This window comes from Eumetopias jubatus, unplaced genomic scaffold (assembly GCF_037043125.1).
Source record: "Eumetopias jubatus isolate StellerSeaLion01/CBP00866 unplaced genomic scaffold, mEumJub1_p1.0 scaffold_9, whole genome shotgun sequence".
NCBI classification, from domain to species: Eukaryota; Metazoa; Chordata; class Mammalia; order Carnivora; family Otariidae; genus Eumetopias; species Eumetopias jubatus.
The window spans coordinates 90,145,014-90,167,997 of NW_028274815.1; the positions used below are offsets into that span (position 1 = coordinate 90,145,014).

At 56.2% G+C, this 22,984-nt stretch overlaps 2 protein-coding genes across 4 annotated transcripts in view; one reads left to right on the top strand and one right to left on the bottom strand.

Annotated features, from left to right (window-relative positions):
* The window catches only part of ABHD12 (abhydrolase domain containing 12, lysophospholipase), an 89,665-nt gene extending 83,812 nt beyond the window's left edge, over positions 1–5,853 (top strand). For both annotated transcript variants that reach the window (XM_028123737.2, XM_028123736.2), the window contains exons 10-13: positions 559–641; positions 2,679–2,757; positions 3,870–3,997; positions 5,167–5,853. In XM_028123737.2, the coding sequence (XP_027979538.1) occupies positions 559–641; positions 2,679–2,757; positions 3,870–3,997; positions 5,167–5,206 (330 nt within the window). In that variant the 3' untranslated portion in view covers positions 5,207–5,853. The remainder of the gene's footprint in view (positions 1–558; positions 642–2,678; positions 2,758–3,869; positions 3,998–5,166) is intronic.
* A 2,777-nt stretch (positions 5,854–8,630) lies between these two features.
* The window catches only part of PYGB (glycogen phosphorylase B), a 53,659-nt gene continuing 39,305 nt past the window's right edge, over positions 8,631–22,984 (bottom strand). Inside the window, exons 11-20 of one of the 2 annotated variants that reach the window (XM_028123735.2) lie at positions 21,974–22,137; positions 20,984–21,098; positions 19,697–19,798; positions 18,825–18,972; positions 15,909–15,967; positions 14,178–14,319; positions 12,180–12,387; positions 11,795–11,929; positions 10,492–10,558; positions 8,824–9,058 (exon numbers count right to left, since the gene is read on the bottom strand). In XM_028123735.2, the coding sequence (XP_027979536.1) occupies positions 8,906–9,058; positions 10,492–10,558; positions 11,795–11,929; positions 12,180–12,387; positions 14,178–14,319; positions 15,909–15,967; positions 18,825–18,972; positions 19,697–19,798; positions 20,984–21,098; positions 21,974–22,137 (1,293 nt within the window). In that variant the 3' untranslated portion in view covers positions 8,824–8,905. Of the gene's footprint in view, positions 9,059–10,491; positions 10,559–11,794; positions 11,930–12,179; positions 12,388–14,177; positions 14,320–15,908; positions 15,968–18,824; positions 18,973–19,696; positions 19,799–20,983; positions 21,099–21,973; positions 22,138–22,984 lie in introns of both variants that reach the window. The other variant, XM_028123734.2, reaches the window with a different exon arrangement.

Here is a 22,984-nt window from a genome sequence, read left to right on the forward strand (position 1 = left end):
GGTGGGGATCCCAGGGTGACTGAGAACCTCGTCACCTTCCAGGATTGAGACCTCCTTTTGCAAGCCGGGCCCAGAGGGGGCTCCTCTGTGTCTTCTTCTGTCCCACTGCTTCTTGGCTGGCCACCTGTTCTGGGGGGCTGTGTCAGCCCCCCACCTGACCTCACGGTGCTCTGTTGCAGACAGGAGGAGTCCTCTATAGTCTTACTTTTTTGATGTTCCTTTACTCCCAAGTCACATGGACCCCTGTTTTTCCAGGGGTGGAAGCCCTCACATCTGTGGGAAGTACAGTCTCTGAGCCGGTCCTGCCCGGCTGCTGCTGGGAGTTGTGGGAGCCCATTTTGTGGGCAGCCACGCGTGGCCAGTTCGGGAGCCTCTTAAGCACAGAGTCTGGGGCAGCGGGGTGCCCCAGCACAGCTCTGGTGGGGCCTCAGGTTGGTCCACTCGGAAGCTGGGGAGACTCTTGGGCACTCAGCACCCTCTGTCGGAACCCTCGACCTCGGCCTTCTCCGTGGCTGTTTTAATTGATGCTTCTGCACGTTGTTTCCATGTCGCCTTCAGATATATCGCTATTTTCCTGGGTTTGACTGGTTCTTCCTCGACCCCATTACAAGCAGTGGAATTAAATTTGCAAATGATGAAAAGTGAGTACTCTACTACAATACCTCATTTTTCTTTTTTTTAATTTATTTTTTTTAAGATTTTTTTTTTAAATTTTATTTATTTGACAGAGAGACAGTGAGAGAGGGAACACAAGCAGGGGGAGTAGGAGAGGGAGAAGCAGGCTTCCCACAGAGCAGGGAGCCTGATGCTGGGCTCGATCCCAGGACCCTGGGATCATGACCTGGGCCAAAGGCAGACACTTAACGACTGAGCCACCCAGGGACCCCAATACCTCATTTTTCAATTTAAAAAAATCACTGAGAACCCCCAGGACTAGTCACCTTAACCAAATAGGATGGAATTCTGCATACTGGGGTTCTTCTCTAACCATCAGACCTCTGTAAAGGGCAAGTCAGGCCGAGAGCTGCAGCCAAGAGAGAAGGGATTGGAAAAGGCCATGATGGCATGAAAGCAACAGGAAGACAACATGTCCCTGTGGTTGTTTTATTTGAAACTTGTCCATCAGAATCAGAATTCCTGACAGGTTCTAGAGCAATAAGGAGACTATTATTCAAACAATGACACCGCTTCAGCCGTTTGATTTCTGTTCGGTTGTAGAAGGATGTTACAAAGTTCACTATTAAAAATATTTAGGGGCATCTGGGTGGCTCAGGCCGTTAAGCGGCTGCCTTCGGCTCTGGTCATCATCCCAGGTCCTGGGATCGAGCCCCGTATCGGGCTCACTGCTCAGCAGGGGAATCTGCTTCTCCCTCTGCCTGCTTGTGCTCTGCCTCACTCTCTGACAAATAAATAAATCTTTAAAAAATATATTTCTATTGGGGCGCCTGGGTGGCTCAGTCAGGTGAGCAGCCAACTCTTGCTTTCAGCTCAGGTCTTGATCTCAGGGTCGTAGGATCGAGCCCCACGTCGGGCTCTGTGGGGAGTCTGCTTGAAGATTCTCTCCCTGTGCCCCTCCCCCCCACTCTCTCTCTAAAATAAATAAATCTTAAAATAAATATTCAGTTAACATTTAAAAAAATACACTCTGGAATGAATGTGAAAAAATGGAATATTTTTCCCTTTAATTATTTGTTTTGGTTCTAAAAATTGAGCAAACTAAAATTGAACAGACATAAGCAAAAAACCTGCTTGTTTATAAATATTATTGTTTTGGAACTTCAAGAATGATCTGAAGAAACTGGGTTCCAACAGCAAGCACCACAGTGAGTGTTGGGGCCCCCAAAGCCGCCTTTTGGCCCTGCTCCCAGCTGAACATTGAGGGGATGGCAGTATTTCACCCATAGGAAGTCACAAGCCCCAGGCGTTTTCTAGAGTGGGTCAGGGTTAGGACAGACTACTTACAGTGGAAATCCTGAAAAGATGGGCTGTTCCACTCTCAAAATGTGACCCTCGCAGCAGAAGCACTCCCCCCTGGAAGCAGAATGCAGGGAGAGCGCAGGTGTGTGCCGCAAGCAGAAGCACAGGTCACCAGATGGGCTGGGTCCATGGGGTGGCGAGCCTCCTGGCCCAGGTCCTGCCCAAAGTCGGGCTTACTCAGTGAGGGGAAGCCAGACACTCTGGGGCCTGTCCAGTCCCACAGCCCATCCGTGGTTTGCTGGCGGGTTTGGATCGTGTGAACCTATTGAAAATATCAACTTATTTGTGAACGTTCAGGGTGACCTTAAATGTCATTTTCAATGAAGACAGGTTAGAGGGTGTGGGCTTTTTTACCAACACATTTCTAGTGACCTTCATTTGCAATAAATTTCTTGGCCCACCTCTGTTATTGGGTTTGTAAATATCATTCTGTAACTTTTAAAGAATAGGTCTAGTGGCATAAATAATCATTTTCAATTTCCAAAAAGTACGCAGGGGCCTGATTTGGTGAATGAATCGATCTCTAGACTTGACTGAGTGGTGGTAGAAACATCTAAGAAATCTACTTGTAGTTCTCTAGTGAAAAGCCAGTTGAGTTCTAGCTGTTGAGCACCATGGTGAAGCCCCCACTAAACCCAGGTGGGCCCAGAGACCCCAGACCTCTCCCCGGGGCCTTGGTCCAGTTCCATCTGCTCCCACAGTGTGAAGCACATCTCCTGCTCGCTGCTCATCCTGCATGCTGAGGACGACCCGGTCGTGCCCTTCCAGCTTGGCCGAAAGGTGAGAGCCGGGCACCAACCCTGGTGCGGGTAGGCATCTAGCCGGCTCCCGTTCAGGCTGGGCCGGGCATCCGCGGGTGTGGAGGGGTGCTGCTGCTGCCAGGTGCCCCTTGTGAAAAAGAAGCGTGGGAGAGGTCAGCAGCAGGGTTGGGGTGGGGGCCAACAGGTGATGTCTTATGAGCAAAGGTAAGTTAGAGGGTGTGGACTTCGTCACCAATACCTTCGGTGATGGCAAGAGGAAATGTGAGAAATAAGCAGATGGTTCCCGGTCCCTGTGCAGGGGTCCTGGCCTGACAGAGACTTGACTACCAGGATCTCAGCCAGGCTGGAGGGAGAGAACCTTCGAGGAAGAGGATCTCCCACCCCCATGCGGGGGCCCCAGTTGGCAGAGTTGATACCTCTTGTCTGTTCTCTTGCCTTTGGGATGGGACTGATGTCAGGAATACCATGCTGTTGTGGGGCCTCTGTGTTTGCTTTTGCTGAGTTTGCTTTGCCTTTGCTGCCAGGAAGCAGCATTCGGTTTGTGGGTGAGTGTTGGAGATAGCACCATCTGGCGTGGCGATGGTGAGGAGCAGGGTCAGCCTGGAGGGAGTGAGGCCCGGGTGCCAGTGGGTTCCAGCAGGACCAAGTCCCCTCCCTCCAGTGAGTGTAGGCACAGGGGACTGCGCAGCAACCACCACTCAGACCTGCAGAGCCCGGCCATCTCTGGGGCGGGAGGAAGGGGCTGAGGAAGGACAGATTGTGACCCAGGCACACGGCAAAGTCTGAGGCAGACAGCCCAGCCCTGGGATGAGCCCTCCGGGCTGCTCTGGCACGCAGGCCTCCATACCACTGCATGGCAGGCAGCTCTTCCCACGAGGCTGGCTCATCCGCCTTGCTGCGCCCTGAGGAGGGGCCATCTGGGAGAGAGGCATTAGGACAGAGGGTCTCGAGCGTCAGGCCTGTCGGTATGCGTGCCCCCCGCCCTGGCCCTGCAGGCTGCGGGCAGCAGTGTTGTTGGTGGGGGCTTGGGTTGCTCTTCAGAGGCAGCAGCCGCTCACCGGTCTCTGCAGCAGGGAGACCCCCAGGCAGGGCTGCCATCTGTGGTTTTGACCTGTCTCTCCCTCGTCCCAGCTCTACAACATTGCTGCTCCATCCCGAAGCTTCCGAGACTTCAAAGTTCAGTTTATCCCCTTTCACTCAGACCTCGGCTACAGGCACAAGTATATCTACAAGAGCCCTGAACTTCCACGGATACTGCGGTGAGGCTTCTCCCCCCTCCACAGACTCGCCATGGGGGGGATGGCTCAGGCCAGGCATGCAGCACCCCTACGTGTGCCTCGGCGGGGCCAGGAGTCGCTGTGACTTGGGAGCCTTCCATCTCCATGGAGAGGGGTTGAGTGTTTATGGCCCCACTCTCCTGAAGCATTCCCGTGATCACACAGGGCAGTGACTTCCCTGTGGTGTGGGTTGTGCAGGCTGCATAGACACACCACTCGGGAGCATCCAGCGCGCAGACGTGCACCCCAGGTGCTGTGGGTCAGGCCTCAGTCTCTTCCCACACACCTGTTAGGTCCTGCCCCTGTGCATAGGCACACAGGAGACTCTGGGCCAGCTCTCAAAAGCCTGTCTGTCCTCAGCTGCTCCGTGAAAAGAGGCTGAGCTCCCAGCTCTGCCACAGTTGTCATGGTCTGGGGCCAGGACAGCGGTTGGGTCCATGGCCCACATCCCGGGCCCAGGTGCAGAGCCCAAGCATGCAGGGCAAGATGGTGGCAAAGAGCAGTTTGAACTGGATGAGGCCTGGCCCCACCTCAGGAGCCTGGGCTTTTGTGCAGGGACCAATCCCATCACTCAGGTGCTGCCCGGCCTCCTGGCCTCCCATCCCAGGCACAGGCAGTCTGCCACTTCCGGGCCATGTGGCCTGCAAGGTGCTGAGGTAGGGATGGTGCAAATTCGCCTTCCTGGGGCTGCTGAGCCTGGAGGGGTTGGTATGGGCCCTCAGGGCATTTTATGCCCTCACATTTCAGCTCTCCTGTGGCTGCCTCAGCAGTTCCAGAGGGAAAGCTGCATTTCTTCAGTGGTTTGCCATTTCCTACATCAAGGACCTGGGTTGCTGAGAGGGGACTGTGAGCTCAAAGAGTATGGGTTTGCTCTAGGGTTGTGATTTTTCCAGCATAAAAGGAATAGGTCATAGAAAATACAGCCCAGAGTACAGCTCTAGAGTTTAGAACAAAGAATAGTAGCCCATTGCTTGGTCTTTCTTCCTATGGGGTTGGGATTTAACCCTGTTTATTTAACTCAGGCTTTCTGAGTGGGGGTGGTCCTCCAGGATCCTTCTCAGCCTCCTGGGATGGGCTGTTTGAGGATGGAGGAGGCAAGACCTCTGGCATATGCTCAGGGTTTGGTTGATGTCTGTGCTCATCTCGTCTAGGGAATTCCTGGGGAAGTCAGAACCTGGGCGCCAGCACTGAGTCTTGCTGCCTGAAGGAGCATGAAGACCTCTGCCCTCCTCCCCTTTGCTCCGGCCAGCCTGGCACCCTGGGGCCCAGGGCTGCCAGTGTTTTCAGTGCCCCCGGAGAGAGGACTTGGATGCCAGCTGGGGCAGGCAGAGGAGGCCCGGCAGACCTGGGGCACCTGCCTTGGGTGGCTGGGAGCTTGGATCTCTGTGGAAAACACAGGTTGCAGGCATGGGATCCCCTCTCCCCTTTGTTGCCACTCAACCTGAGCTCTTGTTGGGAAGACAGTGACAGAGCAGACCAGCTGGTGGCTGGCCGATCCCACGCTTGCTGAGCTGGGCATGGGGAGCCCGGGGCAGGAGGCGTGGGGTCTCGGGACCACACTGAGCTTTCCAGCACCACCGGTGAGACTGTGGCCATATCGGTTCTTCTGTCCCTTCCCGGCACACGCAGAATGGACTGTAATGGTTCCGTCAGCCCTTTGCACCCGGAGCACCCTGCTTGCCTACCTTGGCAGTCCCTGCCTCCCCGAGCGGGCCCCCACTGCTCACAGCGGGGGAGGTGCCCGTGACCTGCACTTCCTCCACTTTCTGCCCACCTGTCTGCCTAACCTGGCCTTAGACTGAGCATTTATTTAAGAATAAATTCGTGGTGGTGGTCTATCTGCTATGTTCTCAGTGACACCTCCAGCTGCCCCCAGGCCATGCTCAGAGCCCAGCCTATGGGAGGAGGGGCAGCTCTCTAAGGAGGGATCCTGGGCCTTCCTTTCCTCCTCCTTTCCAGATGTGGAGGCCCGTGCAAGGAGGGGCGTCATCCCAGGACAAGGTGTGTTCAAGGGGGGGGACCACTTCTCCAGATGGGACAGAGGGCATATTCCTAAAATACAGGCCCCCTTCAACCTCACGCTGTAGCAAGCTTGCTGGATGCTGGTATTGGTCGGCAGGCTCTGGGGTTTCACCCATAGACCCCAAGTGAGTCCCTGGCATGAGTTCATGGAAGGACATAGGGCACTGGAGTGTGGGGTCTCTAGTTCTAGCCCATGAGCACCACCTCGTTCACTCACTGGGTGGGGGCGGGGGGCTCTTGTGTTTTTCAGCTTTTTGTCAAATCAGTCTCCCCTGCACTACTTCTACCCCCCCTCACCTTCCCTACCCTTCTGCTGCCCCCACTTGGCACCCTCTAAAGATCCTGCTTCTCATCGGCCCCAGTGCTGGTGAAGGGTCAGATTCTTGGATCCCAGCTAAGTAACCCAAGAGTGAGAAGGTGCATGGTTTAATAAAGGGGGTTTCAAGCTGCCCCCCCAGAGGACTGTCTGCCCCCGGCGGCGCAGGTACAGAGGCGTGACGCACAACAGAGGATGCAAACCCACCTGGGACCCACTTCTCTCCTGATGGCTGGACTTCTCCCAAGTCCTAAGGCTCAGGGACTTTCCTGTCGTGGCAGCTCAGAAATTCCCTGGGGTGTACAGAGGGCTTCATTCACCGGCCTGCCTGTTCTTCAAGGTCTGTGGTCTCTCGTAGCAGCTGTGGGCAGGCTAGGGGGTCCAGATGCCAAGGCAGGGGACACCTCCTCATTTCTGAGGCATCTTCAACCTGCCTACAGTGATTCTCACATCAGGGAAACCATGCCTTTCTTAAATGGGTTGAAACGTGAACCGACTCTCCTGAGGTCAGTTTGTCATCTTGTTTCAATGTTGTGTGAGCTGCCGCAGGTCCTTATTGGGGGGGTGAGATAGGATAGGAAGTAAAATACAGGCTGTTGGTATTTTGATTGATAGGTGTCTGATAAGCAGACTGAAGCAGACTGAAGAGGAGAAGGCACTGAAGGGGCTGGTGAGCTGCTGGGCCATCGGGTTGGCTAATCAGGTCCAGATGCCCCCACCTGCTGGCTTCTTAGATTATTAACTAGCTTAAACTGTGGGCTAGGACAGACCTCTGCTGATTACAAAACCAGTCCTTGGAAGGGGGGGAACAGATCGAGACATGCACTGCTATAAATTCAGTTACTATGTGTTTCCTGGAAGCATGGGTGTCCTGGGAGCTGCTCAGCGCCCTCCCCCCACCCCCGGCCCCCACCGAAGACCAGCAGGGCCCACGGTGCTCCGGTGTCCTGCAGTTCTCAACTTTTCGGGTAACAGCCCCAAGTTCATGTCCCTCCTGGCTTTCGATTCAGCCTGTAGCGACACAATTTAGGGGGCGATGCTCTGGTCCCCAGGGCATTCCATGCCCAAGGGCCAGGACTGGCTGGTGTAGGACAGGTGCAATTTGCACCAACAATGCTGACACCCAGATGACAGTGTATACAACAACAGATGTGATGATTCTTTTACGAGCTAGTGGTTCAAGCACACATACGCTAAGTCCCACTCGCTGGTCTGTCCTTAATCCCAGAGTGATGGGCCCTTACGAGAGAGGGTCTGAGGCCTGCCCCTGGGACCCAGCCCGCACCCTTCCCTCGGCACAGAATGAAACATAGGCCAGCTCAACCAAGCACAGGCAGGAAGGTTTAATTGGTTTCTCACACAAGGCAGTAACAGCAAGTGGCACAGTGATGGTCACACACAGCCTAAGAAATGGGGTAGCGGAAGGTGGTGGGGGTATGACCACAGCCTCAGAACGTGGGCCTCCCCAGCAGACCTCCACACAGCTCTGGTGAAGTGCGCACATGAGCAAATCCTCCATGGCCTGATTCTGTGAGCCATCAGGACCCAGGGTGAGGGCAGAGCCCTGTGCCATCCAGATCCAGCATGCAAAGAGACAGAGCCTCTGGAAGGGTGCTGTCCCCCGTGTCTCCATTAAGCCCGTGGTGAAGCGCACCAGCCTGCTCCCTGGCTCTCTCAGCTGAGAGAGGCTCACCCACCCTTCCCGCCACCAGCCTGCCATCCAGGCCGAGTGGAAAGTGGGCTCTCTGGGCCTGCTCAGTCCTTTCCAAGGCGGTCACACTGGTGGAAATGGAGAGAGAAGAGAGGCAGGCCCCAGGACATGGCAGGGGCACTTGGCCTCTCCAGCCAAGGCAGCGCCCCACCCTGGGCTCCCGAGGGCTTGGCAATACATCCCAGCATTGCCTCCCCAGCACAAAACTTCAAAAGTACAATTTTTAGTTGCTAGAACAAGAAAAGGCTTCAGCTACTTTCATTTCCCTGGGAAAGCTGATTATCCTCTTGAAAAAGCAAAACCAAGCTAACTGCATCAGTCAGCCTTGTCCTAGCCAAGGACCCCTAGATGTCGGGCACAGGTATCCTCCTCATGTCCCCCTGAGTCATCCTAGGGCCCCTTTATCTGATCAGTCTGGAAACCCTGGGCCAGAGCACCCACTCAGCAGCGGCAGGCTTGGCCGGAGTACTAGCACAGCCAGGAGGCTGGGAGTCCATGCAGCGGGCCAGCACATGTGGTGCAGAAAACACAGTTCCCCAGGCTTCGCCACAGCTACCTGCCCAGACCCCAGAATCCAGAGGCTCAAAACTAAAAACAAGCTCACTGCAAGGTGCGTGCAAGGTCTCAGAGGAGCCCATCTGGTGGCTCCACCTTCCCCACCTCCTTGGGGCAGGTGAGCTAAAGCTGCGGAGCCAGCTGCCCTGGGCAGGGCTGCAAGCTCTGCTTTCCTGCAGGAAACCGGGGAGCGTCTCCCTTTTTGAGCTTTTCCTTCCTTGCCCACCCCAAGCCACCAGCACAATCCCCATGGCCCTCCAGAAACAGCAGACCATTGCCAGGGTGCCTAATCCCTGGGGAGGTTGGGGGGCGGGATCTGCAGGTCAGAGGGCTCCACGCCCCAGATGTCCCGGGCGTACTCTGTGATGGTCCGGTCACTGGAGAACTTGCCCGAGCAGGCGATGTTCCTGATGACCTTCTTGGTCCACTCCCTGGGGTTCTGCAGAGGGAAGAAGAGGTTGAGTAATCTTAGGTACCAGGCAAGACAGCTTGCACTTCCAGGACTTCAGGACTGTTCCCAGATGGGTTCTCAGCCTCTGGGCCAGCCTGATGATCAAAGACGAAATTGCAGTCAACAGCTCACTGAAATGGGCCCTCACCGACCAGAAAAGCTACCAAATGACTAGGTATGGGGGTGAGAAGCCTGAGAAGACCGTGGGACGCAAAATGTGCCAAGCACTCTGTGGCACAGCCCACCTTACAAAGAAACACCACCAGGTAAGTACTCGCCAAGTGGATCCAGGGAAAATGGCCAAGTGGTCCCCCATCCACGGCTTCCCCCAGAGCCTGACAACTACCCCCACACTAAGCCAGCATCAAGAGGGGCCTCCCCGAAAGGGCAGACTCTGCTGAGGCCGTCAGGGGAGCAAAGGTGCCCCCCCAGAGCCCTGCCAGGTCACTTAGTGCCCCAGGCACACCTGTTCTTTCACGGGTCCCCCAAGGGCAGACAGCTTCCCTAAAGGTGGGGGATGGGAGCCAGGACCACAACACATCAGAAACACAAATCCCACAGGCCTCATCCAAGAACCTAGGGAAGAATCCATCGGACCCACTGCAGACTCACGCCACCACAGCCAGAATCCTCTCCCACTGCCACCCCCGGTGAGACACAAAGGCTGGGAGTCCGGAAAACCCCAGCAAGGGGAGGGAAGTGGGTACCAAGGGACACCCTCCTGCACCCCCTCAAACTCAGGCCCTGGGTCTTCCTACGAGGCCCCACATGGACATGCCCACTCCCTCAGGGACACATGCTCCACACATGCTCCACACAGAAACACATGCTCCTCTCTTGTCCACCTTTACCAAGGAGTAGGGAGCTGACTACAGTGGTCTGGCCCTAGAAAGGCTAGTCCCTACAGCTGTGGGTCCCTCACTCTACTTAACATGGAAGCTTGCACCTTGCACCTTTCCAAGGAAGTACTCTAATTCTCACTTTTAAACACAGGCTTTCTGTGTGCACACACAAGTCTTCCTGGCTCGCACCCGCTCCCCACACCCTCCCGATCACACCCGCTTTGAGGCTCAGACCACGGGAGGAGGAGGGCACAGCCCATCACCTCTGCTGTCCGCAGAAAGGAAACTCCTGTCCTGCTCAGGGGCTGTGCGGAAACATGCCAGTGTGGAGAGCGGCCTGGGCCCAAGGGGTCACAAGGCACCAGCCTCACCACGGGACAGCAGGACAACGGAGACCGTCTGAGTGGAAGATGATTAAGAAGCCCTGAACAGCCCATGCCCATGATGCAACTTAGCCCACCGAGCCCCCAGCCACCCTGCCCAGGGCCACAAGGTGAACGGTGACCTCCCAGGACTGGACCTCATAGATGTCCCCTGCTGCTCCCCTGCCAGGGCCACCCCTGGGCCCTAGAACCATACCCGGTACAGCTGGTCCACCTGGGCCTGGCATGCCACGTACGCTTCATAATCTGCAAACACCTTGAACCTGAAACGGGAGACAGGGGGCTAGGCCATTGTGGCAGGTGGTGAGTCAGAGGTCACCAGGCCCCGGCCATCCAGGTCCTTATGCTTTGGGATGACAGAGTCTACCTGGCCACAGAGGTGGCTCTAGGAGCAATACTTCTGTCCTGGGGATACTATTCTACAAAAACCTTGTTTTCAGCCCTTTCAAGAAGTAGTTGTTTACAAGACACCCTCCCCACGCAGGGGGGGCCGAACGGCACAGGCTGAGGAGCTACCTGCCAGAGAAGGGGCACAGGCTGACAGGGAGGCTCTGCCTGGCCATCCCTTCCTGGAGCCCAACTGGGCGAGAACTGGAGATCTAGGGGAAGGATGCTGTGGACAACACTGTAGGATTTATGAACAGGGAACTGCATTTCTATTCATGGCTGAGGCACAGAGACCATTCATGAACCCGTGAACAATGTTTCCTTGATCCCAGTCTGAGCCAGGGCCAAGCTCCCCGCCCTGTGCTGAGTGGCGCCGCGCTCTGGTCTGACGCCGGCCCCCAGCACCCACCAGCGAGCAACAGATGAAAGCAACCCAACAGCAGCTCAGAGCGGGACAGAGGTCAGTTCTTAGCACTGACCGGATTCAGCTCTTACCAACAGGGCAGAGCAAAGAAATGTCATGAAAAGACAAGTGGCGGTGCTCACCTGCTATAAATTAGTGCTTCCGGAAACATGGATGTTATTCCGTGTCCATGCGTTGTAATAAAACATTAATTACAACGTAATTTGTCTCAAATTAATTCCACTTGAATCACTTGGTGTCACCATCGGCCAACATTTGCCTCAGTTGGGACTGTGGGACTTTGGCTGTGGAGGCACAGTGCCCCCACCCTGCCCCGCCTCCCAGAGGTTTCTGGGGCATCCTGCCCACACTCCCATTCTCCCTGGGGAAGACAGGATCAGGAATCACCTCCGACCAGCCCCATAGGAAACCGCCTTCTGCCTGTCAAGCCCTTCGGGGTAGTCAGCCAGTGCTGGGGGGGCCTGGGGCTGGACCATGGAGCCGGCAACCCCTACCACAGGGCCCCCCAGCAGGCAAGCACCTCCAAAGGCCCCTGCAGGCCCTGGTTGGCGGCCAGAGGCTCTGCCCATGGGCTGGAGTAGGGAGCAAGTCTCATCATGGCCCAGGGTGACCCCCAAAGTGTAGTCTTTGGCCCACCAGGAAAACCCATGTGTCTGACTGGCCAGTAGGGAGGGACATGAGAACGAACCTGTCGTGGTTCAGCAGCATGTTGACCATGTCCCTGAAGCAGTCTGGTTCCTTGGGAGAGAAGAAGCCGCTGCTGATCTGGTCCACGGCCTGCTTTAGCTCGGGCAGGCGGTCATAGTATTCTCTGGCATTGTACCTGTGGGGAGGTGGGGCCGAGTGTCAGCCTCCGGGGTGAGTGGCGGGGCGTTTGTCCCGGGCACACCCCTGGTCTGAGACCACCCCTGGCTCAGGACAGGAGCGGGCTCGGCCAACATGCCCAAAGCCACCCCCAGCCACCAGGCGGGCATCACCCCAGCAAGCATGGGCCTGGCTCCCGGAGTGCTCTCAGCTCTCCCACCCCTCAATGCTCTGAGCAGTGCCCTGATGGCACAGGGAGGGACACACACCCTTTCCGGTCCAGGGCCTCGACATCCTCCACACGCATGCCAAAGATGAAGAGGTTCTCAGCCCCAGCTTCCTCAGCCATCTCTACGTTGGCTCCATCCATGGTACCAATGGTGAGGGCCCCATTGAGCATGAACTTCATGTTGCCTGTGCCCGAGGCCTCGGTGCCTGCAGTGGAGATCTGCTGGGACAGGTCTGCTGCGGGGATCACTGCAAGCAGATGGGCGATAAGGTACGTCACCACAGGCTGCTCACAGCGTGAGAGCCATTGGGAACTGTGTAGGGACACCACACGCCCTCCTCCAGCCCATGGCTGGTGCTCCCAGAGTAGGCACCACCTCCTGCTCAGTCCAGGATGGGCCTGAGCCCTGCAGCCCACCCTGCTGGCCTGTAAGGGCTTCCCTTCCTGATCCAGAGCAGCCTAAGGCCAAGAGGGTAACTCCTGAGAAGACCCCAGGTCAAAAAAGACCTTTATTCTGGAACCTTCCAGGGACCAGGCCCAGCCATAGTCTCGGGGCCCCTGGTTCTGGCTTTTGGTGTTATCATTCCCTTTCATCCCGACAGGAGTTGTGTCTCATGCCATCAGCCTGTAAGGCTCCTTCAAGCACTTCAAGAGGAATCTAGACTCATGGAACCAGAGAACTACAAAGGTGGGGCAATTCTCTTGTGTTCACATGTACGCGAGTCACTCTATGCTGTATGCAGACTGGGCATGGCCAGCCACCACGATGACCCAAATGCCAGGGCCCTGAGGCTTCTCCCAAGGGTGGGCTCCCTGTGCCCCCTAGACATGGCTGGTGGGAAAGCTACATCTTCCTACCCTGCCTTGGCATCCCTGCCCCCACATCCTCATCTTGTCCATGGAGCTGATGCTGCTTCCCCAGCCCAGTGGCTGGCACTCGGGGTCAGCAAAGAGCAGAGTCCAGCCCTTCTTCAAGGTCCAGCACAAGGAGCCAGGGTAAAGAGATACGGACATCCCCAGCCCCCATGCAGCTCTACACGGAGCTAGCTGGGGGAGGGGGGCACTTGCGGGACCCAGACCCCCAGCTCTGATGTCCTAGACCAGGCACCCCAAGTCGTTCTAAAGATGTCCAGGAGCCAGCCGGCCCCAAATAACAGTGAGGAGGGGGAGGTTCCAGGCGGCAAAGGCTTGACAAAGACGTGTCAGAAGCTCAGTGAAGAACTAACCATAGTACTGACCCTGAACCACATACGGTCTGTGACAGCCGAGGGACCAGAGACGGTCTGATGAGCTGGCCGAGCTGGTGGGAGAGGAGAGCGAGTCAGCCTGCACAGCATTACTCAGTGACTCAGGGCAGAAGGCAGCAGCTAGTCTGAGCTACAGAAGTACCTACTACTCAGAGCCAGGATGCCAGGCTCAGGCTTCCCATCTCTTGGTTCCTGCCAGGACCTCCAGAAGGGGCCAGTTTAGAAAGCCCCGCCCAGCTCCAAGGCACATTTGGCTGCAGGAACTTCTCCAGATGGCGGCATACACCCTTAGAGGAACAGCCCGAGATGGACCTCTCAACAAGGGTCGCAATGTCAGGCCCTAAGCTGCCCTTGGAAAGGACAGAAGAGGCAGGTGCCGGCCCAGATCAGAAATTGGTAATGCCCCTGAGAGCACATCGGTGGTGAGAGCAGAAGCATCCTCTGGGGATGGGAGAAGGGAGGGAGGAGGCCGACCTGGTAGCCTATCCTGCCAGCAAGAGTAAGCTCTAGGAGCAGAAATGAAAGCCGGGGAGCAGAGGAAGTGGGAGGAACGAGGTCACAGGCAGAAGTGAGAAAGTACAGAGACAAAGGAAGTCTGAGGTTGAGAGTAATTCTCTGCACTTGGTGATGGGCAGAGTGCTTCCCCAAAGCCTTTCACTGCTAGAAGAAGGCCCCCTCCAGCTGGGAGAGCCTGCTGTCCAGGGCAGAGTTCATCTGCCCCACCAGCAATGACCACCCATATCGCAGCCAGGCAGGGGTGGGCTTTCCTAACATGGCCACCCTGGGCCTACCTTTCTCAGCCAAAGACACTCGGTAGTTTTCCAGGAAGATCACTTTGAGCTTGTCGCCCACAATTGGATCGTGGTTGACGACACTGCCGATGGATGTGACCAGCTTGATGATCATCTTCGCCATGTGGTAACCGGGGGCCGCCTGGAGACGGAGGGCAAGTTCAGTATGAACACACCTGTGCTCAGGGCAGCGCAGGGTCCTCAAGAGGGTCCTGGGGCCCCGTGCTGGATTGCTGAAGTCACGCCTGGCCAAGTGGCCTCCCTGCCTGTCCTGCATGCAGTCTGGCAGACAGCCTCTCCCAACGGCCGCATCAGCCTGTGCTGAAGCCTGGCAGCCTCAGACTTGTCTCCGACTGTAGTTAGTTCTTCAGAAATGAGAAGATAAAAGGAGGACTTTTAGACTACCAACTTACAAGAAACACAGGGAACTAAGGAACATACTAGAACATGCCAGATATCTGGAAGACACACAACCCAATCTCTGTAACAAATCAGTTGCAGGGAGGGGGAAGAGGCAAGCATGGGGGGAAGCTCTACCGATGACAAGATGCAGCAGACAGCAAGCAATTGCCAGGGGAGACCCTTGCCAGGGTCCAGAGTCAAACAAACTGCTCCAGACATTTGTAACTTTACTATCTACGTGGGAAGACGGAATCGTGTAGTGGTGTTAAAAAGAGTCTGTTTCTGTAGCGGTTTGGGAGGAAAACATCATTGGGAATGTGTGTCAAGTATTTAGAGGTGAAGTGATACTATGTCTGGAATTGACTTTGAAATGGTCCTGTAGGAGTCTGGGATAGGTGTATAGATATTACTCCCATGCTTTCTACTATTCTCTAGACTGAAAAATTTTAATAGTGAACATTTAAAGAACTGTTTGAAAGCCCGTACCTCTAAGAAATGCACCCTGGGATACTGAAAAAGGAACCGACAGGCGCTGAGCTGCTGGCTGAGGCTCACTGGCCCCAGGCAGGTGCTCATACTTCCCACCCACCCTCATGTGTGCTTGAGCTGGTGGGGCAGACAGTGCCTGGGCTCCGCCCCATAGCCCCCCATAGAGAAGCTTGCCCCACAGTGTTCCTCATGCTCTCAGATGACGCTGAGGCTCTTGGGGAAAAGTGGGAGAGGTGGGGACACAGGTCCTAGAGCACGGAGCACGAAGAGGAGACCCATCAAGGAGTAATGGCAACACACTGGGACTCCATGATCACATGTCCAAAAGCATGCACCGTCATGAATAAAATGAAAGAAAGCTAGGCTGAGCTCCCAGCAGGTGCACATCCGGCTGATGAAGCAACCAGCCATCTATGTCCACTCAGCACACGAGTGCAGGGGAGTGAGTGGGCAGCCTGCTGGGACCTGAGAGCTGGGCACAGGTGTGGAAGGGTGGTGCCTATGTAAGAAAGGGCACTGCCCCATCAGATGGAGGGCCAGCAAGCCCGCTGGGGCTGGGGACCCCCACTGTCACGTGCCTGGCAGGCAGGGGTCCCCTTCAGCTCCCTCCTATTGCTGCGCTGATGGACACTGAACCAACTCAGTCCACAAGCACAGCTGGAGAAGCAGAGGAGAGGGCCTCTGGCAGTCCGTGCGCATGCTGGCTCTGAGCCACCGCGGTGTCCAGCCCACTGGGCGGCCGGTGCTCCAGTGGGGTCACAGTCTGCACGGACAAAAAGCATGGTGGTTTGTGCATTCAGGGTAAATATCAAGCAAGGAGCAAAGAGGACATCACCTCACCTTGCCCCCGATCATGACAGTCCTGGGCACAAAGGCCTTGGCTGGGTCCTTCTTTATTCCTGCAAGACAAACAAGAGATTCAAATAAGTCACTAAAGCCAGATAAACCCCCGCTTTGGGACACAGTGTGGTGATCAGAATCCCCAAAGATCAATCCTGACACACGGAGCAGGGTGCAGCCACTGGACAAGCCCCTAGATTCTGCATTTATATCCCACTTTGGTGAGGAAGGAGGCCAGAACAAACTCTTCCAAAAGGCTCACAGGAAAAGCTGCACCTCTGTTTCCAAAACAGCCCAAAGCAAGGGGCTGGCTTGGGTCTAGTCACTGGCTGTCAAGGCCCTTGCACATGATGGATACTTGGAAAAAAGGGGACCCTGGGATCATGGTAATGGTACCGTCAACCATTGAGGGGTGTCAGATGAGACCCCAAGTTTCCCCCTACCCTCGCTGTGACCAGAGGTGAGAAGCTCTCCTGAAGCTCTCTTGCACAGGGGGTAGCGCAAGGGTCAAGGTATAGCGGCCGGCTCACCTGCAGCCCCGGCAGACTGAGGGGGTCCTCGCCAGGCCCCTGGCTCTTAATGTCAGTGTGTATGGGGAGGTGCTGGAGGGGATCTACAAAGGGGTGAGGCAGCCCTCCACCACATTCACCAGAGGTCAGGAACCGACCAGAGCAGTGAGAATCGTGGCTGAAGCTTTAACAACTGACTTCAGGTCCTACCAAGAATATGGCTGTCCCTTAGTTCTGAAATTTCCCACTTCTAGAAATCAGACCGAACAGGGAAAAGAGGAAAAAATAAAACACAAACATTTTCACCAAAACCCAGAAAGAGGAAAAAGAGGAAAAACACACAAACTCCAGGTCACTGTGCAAGTTCTGCCAGATCACAGGGTGGGTGGGGGATAGGGCTGCGAGGGCAAGGTGTCCTGGGACCCAGCCTCTCCAGAGATGCTGTCAGCAGGGCTGGCGTCCTGGGGGCCAGGAAGGAGCGCTGCTGCGGCCAGGAAGACAGACCTCACCTGTACCTCTCCTCGAGGGAAACCGCTTGGAGGGTCTCCCATCCTGGGGCAGAGCCCCCAGGGCAGAAATCAGGGGGCCAGGGTGGGTGGCCTCCTGAGCCAGCCTGGGCTTGGAGAGACACAGGGGCCACGGCCACACAGACAGGGGCCACGGCTGCGCTGGGCTCCATGAAGCCCCTGCTGGTAGCCCCAGGCAGTGCAGTTCAGGCAAATCCGGACATGGCTTTGCTATAGACAAAAAGCGGAACCGGCCTCCCTGTAAGAATCTCCAACCTGGGGGGGCCGCCAGCTCGGAAGAGTCTGCAGAGCCGAAACTGAGGTCCCGGGGGGAGGGCAGGACACGGGAGCGAAAGGACGCCAAGAGGGAGGCGAGACAGAAAAAGGACCCACACACACAGAGGATGGAAACGAGAAAAGCAGACAACACAGCAGAAGAGGAAAGATCTTTGGAAATGTTCGGAGAGAAAAGAGACAAGAAGAAGATAGGTAGAAGGAAGCCAGCACACAGCTCGCTGGAGTCTGGGCGGGGAAAACCAAAACAGTGACACTTAAATACACTTCAAGACATCTTCCTAAAAATAATACAAGACCTCAGTGAATGCATTCGGGATGCCCTGAGCTTCCGGAGAAAACTGACCCACAACGTTCAGCACCAAGACCCAGCCCAGTGACATCAGCACAGGCCCTCAGGACACCACGACATGCCAATGCCTCCCGCCCCCCTACTCCGGACAGTGCAGGATGGATCTCCAAGATGCTCGAGGAAAGAAAGTGAAGCCAAGAACATCACCTGCAAACAGTCCCATGTGTTCTGAACAAGCAAGAACTCACAGCTCATGCGGGCGGCTGCCGTGAAGCGGCGGGAAGCCCGGGGGGAAGGGCAGAGCAGGACGGCTTCACAGAAAGCCTGGTGGTGGGCACCGAGCGTGGTCGTGCCGAGGCGGGGAGCGGCCAGCGGTCCGCTGTGACCAGGGAGAAAGCGCACCTGCGCCGGCCGGGGAGCTGCCGGGGGGATGGCACAAGCCCCGGAGGCCTGCCTGGCGGAAGAGCTGGGCTCGCAGGACGGCCCGGGCAGCTAGCAAGGCCAGAGGCGCGCGCACTGGGGAGCCCACGGGCCCAAGCAGACTGACTGGGACGGGCAGGCGGAAGGGCAGTGACGTCACAGCTGCTCACAGACAGGGGACTGACGGGGTGCTCCCCCCGGGGGCCAGGGACAAAGAAAAGGCAGAAAATCACAACCACAGAAGAAAACCATGGCAAAGAAAACAAGACGCGGTCTCCGTGAACTGCGGTTTCTGGCCAGGGAGGCACTGTGGAGCGCCTCCTTCGGACAGACGGACGGACGGACAGACGCACGCACGCACGCACGCGCCCCAGTGGGGGGCCTTTCCTAGAGGATCGGCGCCAGGAGCATCAGAAACACTCAACCATGAACGTCGTCTGTCCTGTTACTTAACTGTCTCACAAGTGAGTGGCTTCCTCCACCTGACCGAGTCTTACGAGGACCTCTGTGTCCTGAGTAGAATATTAGTGGTTCCTTGGTTTTCAAAATTAAGAGTCACTGTATTAAATTACAAAATTCTAAAATCTAAGTTTTTCCTTAAGGCTTTATTATATTTATAAACCTAGCAAATATTCATATTTACTTTTAGGGGCTCTTTGATTCATGTTTGCTCCCACAACTGAACACTGCTTAAGCAGTTTAAGGCACATGTATAATTTACCAAAAATATTTTATTTTTGGTAAATATACTTTAAATGTCTAACAGGTAAAATCTTTCCAAATAACTCACGACAAGTCTAACGAATAACAACCAAGTTCGAACTCAACACTAAACCGAGCTGTCACGCAGCCCGAGTCCCTGAGGCGCCGCGGCGAGGGCCCCGGGCACACTCACGGTTGTACAGGGTGATGATATGCAGGCAGTTCAGCAGCTGCCGCTTGTACTCGTGGATCCTCTTTACGTGCACGTCGAACATGGAGGAAGGGTTGATTTTCACCTTATGCTCCTTCTCCAGGAAGGCAGAGAACTTCAGCTTGTTTTCCTGGGAAGAAACAAGGACAAGGACGGTCGAACCCCAGCGTCCCCAAGGTCTGACTACGGCTCCGGCCTTCCAGCCATGCAGCAGGGCAGGGGCTCCAGGAGGCCTTCTGAGGATGGGGGATGGGGGATGGGGGAGCGGGGTGCTGAAGGTGGGCACACACCCGGAGTGGCAGAAAATAAACCGGAAACTAGACCAAAAAGCAAACCTACACAGAAGCAGAAGGGTTAAGGCAAGTAAAACAAACGGGAGTTGTGAGTGTGGTGTCAAAGGAAACAGATGGGGGCAGGCAGGGAGAGAAAACTCAAGATGAAGGACTCTTTCTGGGCCCTAAGACCATGTGGCAGCCCAGCAGACAGGGAGGCTGGGGAGGGGCCGTGTTCTTGGTCATGGTGGCCACCTGTCAGGTTTGGAGGGCTCCAGGGGCCCCGGCCTGTCTGCCTGCAAGGCTAGCTGCCCTCGCAACTAGGGCTGGGGGGAGATGCTCTCACGCAACCAAGCAGCATGCCACGTGCAGGGACGCCAGGCCTGGATGGACTTTCAGCGCACCTCCTGTGGATGAGCTCTTCCTGCAGAACTTGGGGCAATGCATACTTGGGCTGCTCTGGGGTCTGCACCTGCCTGCCCACCTGCTGGTGACCTGAGGACTGAGCGGGGTGGATGGACTAGGCGGCCGCTGGGTCTGACACCCAGATCATGCAGGACGGCTATCCCACACTGGGCCTACCTGCTTGACCTTGGCCACATCCCTGATGAGTGCCTCGTCATCAACCAATGGCAACAGCTTCTTCAGTTGGCTCAGGTCAGTCAGGAAACCCTCCCCGATTTTCTGTAGAATTGTAAAGGGACACATGGTTTCTGTTCTCTGTGAGACCCATCTTCCTGGAGACCGTCCTCCCATTTTGTCATCCCTGCCTCTGCTTTCCTCCCTGGATCTGCTCCAGCTTGGCCCCAGGCCTGCTTCTCTCTCAACAACACCCAGCTATCAAAAACACCCCCACACCATGGCCACAACCAACAACCATGGGCAGCCCACCCTGGGCTCCCTCTCAAACAGGCTTGGGTTTGCTCCCAACCAGGACGTCGCAGTCGCAGTCTGGTCAAGTTCAAACATCCACAGCAATCATGCAAGCCTCCCTTGTCCCCTTCACAGACACGTCCCAAGCCTGGGAGCCAACCATGGCCTAGCAGCTCCTCACCCATTCCCAAGGCCCTGCACCCTCCAGCCACTTCCTGGTCCAGACCTCTCTGCACTACAGCAGGGCAGTCGGTCTGAACGCACCTCTCATCAAGTACCCCGCTAAGTCTCCCTGTTGCTAACTTAGAATCACGAGGAAAACTCCCGGCCTGTCCTCCCTCTGCCTGACTCACCAGGCACTGAGTCCTGCTGGCCTTCCAGCTCCCGGGGGGCCATGCCCCTCACCAAAGGAGCAGAGAGTCTGTGCTCCTGGCTCCCTCCTGTTAGCACTTCGGATCTGTGCTCTGCTGTCCCTTTTCCAGGGAAGGCTTCCCTGACACACGCAGCCCAGACAGGCAGTGTCGCCATGGTAGGCCCTCACCAGGCACCACCCGGGCACAGGTCTTCTTTGTGATTTCCCAGCTAGCACAGCACCCGGGGCGTAAAAGCACCCATCCCTTCCTTGCTTCCTGCACGAGCACATGAACAATCAGTTTAACACCGTGTCTCTGCCTCACCAAACCTCATCCGTGGGCCTATGGCTGCTGCTCAGCCGGGTGGCCCCCACCCCAGTCCTTCCCGAAGCCCAGGACCTCACTTCTGAAACTCCTGCACAAGCCGCTGGGGCCGCTGGGGCCGCTGACGGCTCAGCCTGGCCCAGCACTCCCACGTCTGACCCCACATGTCCCCAGCCTGGAGCCACTGCTGATCAACACACAAAGGAGCAATCACTCCCCACTCTGCACCAGCTGGCGAAGGGCCTGAGGGCTTTGGGCAACAGCTGAGGCTCTAACTGTGCCCACAGCTCCCTGGGGACTCGGAGGCAGCGGGTCTCACCTCTGCGATGGTGCCGGCCAGCCCCGGGTTACACAGCAGCAGCCACCGTCGGGGTGTGATGCCATTTGTCTTATTCTGGAACTTCTCTGGCTCCAGCTCATAAAAGTTCTTAAAGCTGAAACAGAAAACAGGCAGGTATCATAAGCCCTGTGTTTTGAATAAGGTGAGCAAAAGAACATAAGGAAATCCCCCGGAAGATCACGACGCTCAGTTTTTCTGTTCTGTTTTCTAAAGAGCACAGAGCATCAGTGTTAGTGCACGCCTTGACAACGGTGGGCACGGGTGCTTTTCAAAGCACTACACATTCGGCCACAGAGCGCTCACCACACGGGGTGGAACCCGGCCATCTTCCACGGTGACCGTGACATTGGAGAGGGTACAGGCTGTAGAGCTTGAAAACCGAGGTTTAGTTTCCTCATCTGTAAAATGGGGACACACCCCACTGACAGGCTTGATGCAGGGACTAAAGACTATTACACACAAAGCCCTCGGGCCGGCACTAGGAACACAGAAGCCTCCACACGGACAGACCCAGTGTGGGGTCTACCTGGTACTCACGGAGGTGCTCCACACACATCTGGGATGAGGATGGAGGGAAGGAGTTCCAAGATCATGTCCCACCAAGAGATGGAGGGGGAGCACGAAATCTGACCTAAGGATTCCTCCTTCCTCTCGCTGATGAGCCCTGGCTCTTCCGGCCCTAACCTCCATGCTGTCTAGGCATGGGACACCTGTCCCCAAGTGCGGCACTCCGGCGCTTGGTCAGCAGCAGATGGCTCCAGGAGAGAGCCAGAAAAGAGGAGGGCACTGGTGACAAGAAGGCTCAGCACCTCAACACCACCCGCTGAGTTGGAGCCCCCGACGGCTGTGCCCTGAGCAGTTCAGTCAGTGCGCACGAGGGCAGCAGGCCCCAGCCACCGTGCGTATGGCTGCTAACAGTCCCAGAGGCAGATCCGGAGTCAGCTCAGGGCAAATGCTGGCCCCACTCACACTGACTGCTTCACAATCTCCGAGTGGATCCTTGCCACGCCGTTGACAGCATGGGACCCGATCACACACAGGTGGGCCATGTTAATCCGCTTGCAGTCCCCTTCCTCAATCACAGACATCCTCCGCAGGCGGTCCACGTCTCCGGGGAACAGGGCGGCCACGTGCTGTTGCCAAGACAGAGAGCCGTGAGCAGGAGGCCCAGGGGCCCCCAGGGGAGATTCCAGCTCCTCCAAGGAAATCCTGGGGTTGCTGCAGCCCAGACATGCATTTGAGCTCCCGGGACGCACCTCCCAGAGCAGCGAGTGCAGGAGGAAGCTCCTCCATGCTGCACCGCCCAGGGAATGGCCTGTGCTGGCTGGGGGCAAACCTGTCCTGCGGGCAGACAGTCGGAGGACCTTGGTGCTGAGGTGTGCCACGGGACTCACAAGGACAAGACGAGAGTGCTGCCTTCCTGGCCTAGGCAGGGTCTAGCCACAGTCTGACCAGTTGGGAACGACTACTTTTTCAACGGAAGGTTAAAAAACTGAACTACAGGGGCGCCTGGCTGACTCAGTAAGTTAAGTGTCTGCCTTCGGCTCAGGTTGTGATCCTGGGGTCCTGGGATCGAGCCCAGTGTTGAGCCCCAGTCGGGCTCCACGCTCAATGGGGAGTCTGCTCCTCTCTCTCCCCCTCTGTCCCTCCCCTCACTCGTGCTCTCTCTCAAATTAATAAAAAAATCTTAAAAAAAAAAAAAAAGAACTACAAACACATCTGGATTCTAAGTTGCCCTTTTCATGCACCATTCTCCTCTCTGCAGGTAACAAAGACAAATGCTGCTTTGTTTCCAAATCACCCAAATGCCACTATGATGTCCCAGGACAAAGACATTTCAGGAACAGACACATCTGAGCCCCACTCAGGAATGGGAATGTTTTAAAAAGACCTGAATTTATGCTCCCACATACACTGCAGAGCTCTAGGTGTGGGGACTAGGCATCACTTCTGCCGGGTGACAGCCACTGGACCCCAAAG